The sequence below is a fragment of the Aptenodytes forsteri genome, unplaced genomic scaffold (genome assembly GCF_000699145.1).
Source record: "Aptenodytes forsteri isolate BGI_AS27 unplaced genomic scaffold, ASM69914v1 Scaffold146, whole genome shotgun sequence".
NCBI classification, from domain to species: Eukaryota; Metazoa; Chordata; class Aves; order Sphenisciformes; family Spheniscidae; genus Aptenodytes; species Aptenodytes forsteri.
In genome coordinates, this window is record NW_008795128.1 from 3782821 (window position 1) to 3787792 (window position 4972).

General features: G+C 44.4%; 1 protein-coding gene across 1 annotated transcript in view; it reads right to left on the reverse strand.

Moving 5' to 3' along the window:
- Positions 1-427: 427 nt before the first annotated feature.
- Positions 428-4972, reverse strand: part of NR1H3 (nuclear receptor subfamily 1 group H member 3) — a 13144-nt gene continuing 8599 nt past the window's right edge. The window contains exons 6-8 of the mRNA XM_009277508.2: positions 3720-3833; positions 2783-2877; positions 428-2382 (exon numbers count right to left, since the gene is read on the reverse strand). Coding sequence (XP_009275783.1) covers positions 2236-2382; positions 2783-2877; positions 3720-3833 — 356 coding nt within the window. The 3' untranslated portion in view covers positions 428-2235. The remainder of the gene's footprint in view (positions 2383-2782; positions 2878-3719; positions 3834-4972) is intronic.

Sequence of the window (4972 nt, forward strand, 5' to 3'; positions counted from 1 at the left end):
TTCCGATGTATTCATAGCAGGTATCAGCTAGGATCCTGCTGAAATCCAGCCAGCAGCCAGGGGCGCGCTGGACTCCTATTCCAATTTTGGTGAGCCACGATATGCAGAAAATGGAGCAGAGCGCATGGAATAAAAGGGTTAAATTCTGAATGTAGCTGTACAAATCAAGGTGAGGTCTTGGTCTTCATGACATTCACTTAATCCACTTCACCTATTTGCCAGCTCTGGCACACAGCAAGGTGCATAACAAGCTAAAAATCTCATAGTAGAGGCCCAAAGAAACTGCCTGGCCTTGCACTGCTATTTCTTTTTCACCACTTCTTGCTTCTCCCCAACCTATATACTCACTTTCATATCAGCTTTGAGCCTGTTACATCAAGAACTTCTTCCACCCTCCTCCAGTCTAATGACAGCACATCAGAGAATGTCAAAATCCTGTATTAGGCTTTATTCTTTTATATAAACATTAACATTTCTCAAACAGATTAGTTAAAAATACAGATTTAAACAAGAATTTTTGCAATTGCAATGAGTTATAAAAAACAACAGATTATTTTACAGATTGTTACAAGTGCTTTACAAAGGTGCAGAGTGAAGGCCAGTGGCAGGGGACCAACCTCAAGTGCAAAATGGACACAATACCCTCACCACGGGCATAGCGCTCAGATACACAGCCAAAAAAAAAAACCAAAACAAACAAACAAAAAAATGAGCCATGTGAACCTAGGCTCTTGGGATGCTCACCGGGCAAGCAAACATATACCCCTATGACAGAGAAGACTCATGAGACCAAGCTACCAGGATACATAAGGTTACATCTCTGAGATCAGCCATAAGATGTTGTTTCTTGGAAAATAGGGAACGTGTTTTACAACAGTATATTTCTCTTCTGTCAGACAAAATATTGCTGTAAATCCTAGAATACTTATGGATGTGGATACTTAAGAACTTGGGGCATAAATCCAGTGTGGATCTCACAGTGCCCAAAGTGAAGAAAGCATACAAGACCCAAGTGTCCTTCTAGAGCAGTTGGCACTCCTCATACGGGAGGGACCTCCATATCCCATGACCATCACTAAAACCTTGAGCAAGTACCTTGGAAAGACTTTGGCAAAAGGAAGAAGACGCAAGTGGATCTGGTTACACCCAGTATTCCTGCAGCCCATGATCTGAGAGTTGTGCAGCCCATAGCTTATGCAATGCCCACATATTTCACTAAATGCAGTGTGTCCTCTCTCCTTGGCCGATACATCTTCACACCCACCTTGGAACACATACCACATGCTCCAAATTCTTGGAAGTTTGAGATCTTTCCACCACACCTACCTTGCCTAGGTACCAGTCCTTCCCACCTATCTTTCTTCTATTCCACCCCTAAATATAAAATCTATGCCCTGATTTGTTTTGAACTAAAGTTTCCCAGCTGTTAGCAAATCAAAGGTAAAGTGAACTGGCTGAGAACCACCATGAGATAAAACTACAATGTATTACATTAAAAAAACCCACTACTTTATGCCTGACATCTTTCTGATACACAAATGTTCCCTACCCAGAGGACCTCCCTGTTAGACAAAGGGCACTACACCTTAGAGGAATCCTTTTTCCAAAGGAGGGCCAGAATGAAAGGGCAGCTCTAGAGATGAAGTCTCATAATAAAGAAATAACAGCTACTTCTCTTGGAATCATTGTAAAGGGCAGCACATAGAAGAGATTTTATTTATAGGAAACCCAGTGAAACCCCTAGAACATCCACATTGACTTCCCTGAGCTCCTCAGATCCAGGTACACTGGGGACCCTGCAGAAGCCTTTTGAGCTGGGTTACTCTCAATAGAGAGGGTTTGGCAAGTTCCTGCAAATTCATTTTCATAATCAACAAGAGGGGAAAGGATCAGTGGGCAAGCCCTCAGGACATGCTTAGAGAAGAGAAAGACTCTGAAGAAAGAGGTGTATGTGTGTGTGGGGAAGGTCTTCATTTCTACCGTTTTCAGATGTTTCATGTTATTCCTTTGGGGTATGGGCACTACATTGAAACCAACCCCCCCCCCCCCCCCCCATTCTGATCTACCCCAGCTGCCTCCTGCATAGTCTCATGACAACACTGAAACCCCAGGCTCATCACTCTCTGCACTGCCTAGCCCAGAGTTCAGTGCTTTGGAGAGGGGAGACTGGCTTCTCGTTAGCAAAGGCTAGGAAATGGCGTTATGTCGGCACGTCAGTGCCCTGGGAGCATGCAGTCACTCATGCACATCCCAGATTTCTGACAGCAGGGGAGGGAGTTTCTTGTCCTGCAGCCGAAGGGCGAACACCTGTTCGGAGTGGACACTACTTAGTGTCCGAAGACTGACCAGCTTCATTAACATCCGTGGAAACATCAGGCGGTCCTGCAGAGTCAAACAGATCGCTGTTAGTAAATTCACACTAAAACTTTGTTCAAAAAAGAAAAAATTACCACACCAGATAATGCACTGTAACCACAATCCTGACTTCTCTAAAGCCAGCATTCTCCAGGAGGCAGCAGTGTGGAGGAACACGAATACTACACCATGTCCCAAAGCTCCAGACTTTCCATGCTGGCTAAATGATGGAACATGATACAGAACAGCAGGCTGTGACAGCTCACAAATCCTACATTTAGAGCTGCTACCAAACAGCCACAGAAGGGAAGAGCACGACAGTACAGGCAGCAAGAGACCTGTTACAGACAGTACTGCAGGAACTGTGCCTGCATAAACACAAAATCAGTTTGCATCATCGTTGGGGATGTTCTGCTCAGGCACTTACATTTGGTCTGTTGATGCAAATGTAAGAATGAAGGGCTTCCACATAGGTGTGCTGCAGCCTCTCCACCAGGGACTGGTCCTGCACATTAGGTCGGTCTGCCAAAAAGCAGGTTAGAAGTAAGCAGATTGCCACAGGCAGCTTCACTCGACTTGACCTGCCTAACCCCAGTCCCTCAGTATGGTCTCTCCCCAAAACTTCATCTAGCATTCACCCAGCACAGCTGGGAGAGTCATCCATGACTGCAACAGCTATGTCAGTTTTCTGTAACTGTTCTTTCTCAGTGATGTCTACAGCACATGGGGAGTCCAACCTGACTCCTGTAGAGGTGGAAGGTTAGACAGACCAAACAGCACTGTAAGAGTGAGTTTGGTCTCACATTCCTGCCCCAGTGAAGATGAGAAGCTGGCCATTCAGGAGGGAATGGGAAAGTCTCTCCAGCAGCTGAGCCAGTTAGAAAACAGGAACAAAGAAAAAGAAAAATTCATCTTTCAGGTCACAAGACAGAAAATAGAACTAGAGAGTAGAGGTGGCTTCTTTGCAAAGCCCTGTCCTGGCCCAGAGTGATACTGGTCTCACATCCAGAGCATCTTTACTTGACCACTAGATGTCACTCATGCCGTGTGACCTGCATCACACCAGAGAAGTGCCAAGTACATTAAGGGGACAGTAAAATAGCAATCTCTAAATGAGGAAGATAAATATTGGCTGATTTTGCTATACACTTTTCCAGCAGTGGGGAATCTGATTTCCTCTGGAGGCAGCACTAGAAAATTCAGAATATAATGAATACCCTAAGCAGAAGTAGTAACACACTCCCTTTATCACTAGACCCTACACACCCTCTATTATTCCTCTTCCACTTGTGACCTTCCTTAACTCTACTTTCTTTGCCCTCTGACTCACTGCTGCAGCACTTCAGATGTCCTTGGCTTTTTACCTGCAGAGAAAATGTTGATGGCGATTAAAAGTGCATATTCAGCATCGTTGAGCTGTAGCTCATTCATTCCCTTTGAGAACTCAAAGATGGGGTTAATGAACTCAAACTGCAGACCTGCAACAAACAGAAGAGAACAAGGTGAGGCAACAACAATTGTCTCCTCTCTCTCCCCCTCCTTCCCACAGAATAAGCTGCCAGAAACCCACCGCAGTACGCTAGGGAGTGGGGAGGACAGACAGGCAAGGAAAACCCCATACATTATGTTCCAAGTGTGGCTGAAACCTCCCTTTACATCCCACCACTACTGGTGACCAACAACAACAGTGGCTGAGGAGTTGGGCTCTAACTAAAATGATGCTATTTCTGGGTTTTCTTAGAGCCTTAAATGCCCCACAGCTCATTACTAGGCAACAGCTAAAGGAACACAACATCAACTATCAGGTAAGTCCATCAAAAAGTCAGAAGCCCGCAAGTACAACATTTACACTTTCCACTCTCGCACTTCTTCCTTCACACTCTTCTTCAAACCCAGCAGCCCTCTTGCTTTCAAAGAAAGCTTTAATCCCATGCTCCAGATTCATCTGAAGTCCATCTGAGCTGAAAATATATAGCTCCAAGAAGTCTGAACTATGCCATTTCCTTCAGCTCAAAAAGCTGGGAGAGCTGAGGCAGAGCCTGACTTAGGCTTCCAGTCACCTCCTTTGATAAATGCAGTCAGGCAGAAATGCACTGATATTTATTGTCATAACATACAGAGGCCACTGTCACATCAGGTCTCTTTGTGCTATGTGCTATACAATCATGCTGAAAACTTTAGGCCTTTCCCCCAAAACAGCATCCAAGTTTCTAATTTCCTGCAGCGCAACTGCATCAGAGAAGGATGAACAAGATGGAGGGAATCTTTCTGGCTGCCTGCTTTTTGCCTTCCTAATAATCTGAAGAAAAGGCTACCAGGAAGAGTGTCAAAGAGGAAAGTTGTATATAAAAGCCATCTCAAGTATAAATGGTTAAATAGCTACCCAAGGAATTTAAAAAAAAAAAAAAAAAAAAAAATCACATGAAGGATAGCCAAAGTCTTTTTCAGAAATGCTGAAGATACACACTTCCTGTTACTTCATCTGAAATTACAGATACTCATTGCTGGAAAAATAGACTTCAGAAATCACATCACCACAGTCAGCTCGTTTAGTGAGGGAGGAAGAAGCTTCTTCTAAAAGGGAGCCAGAGGAAGAAGTGGAAGAGGCAGACTACCC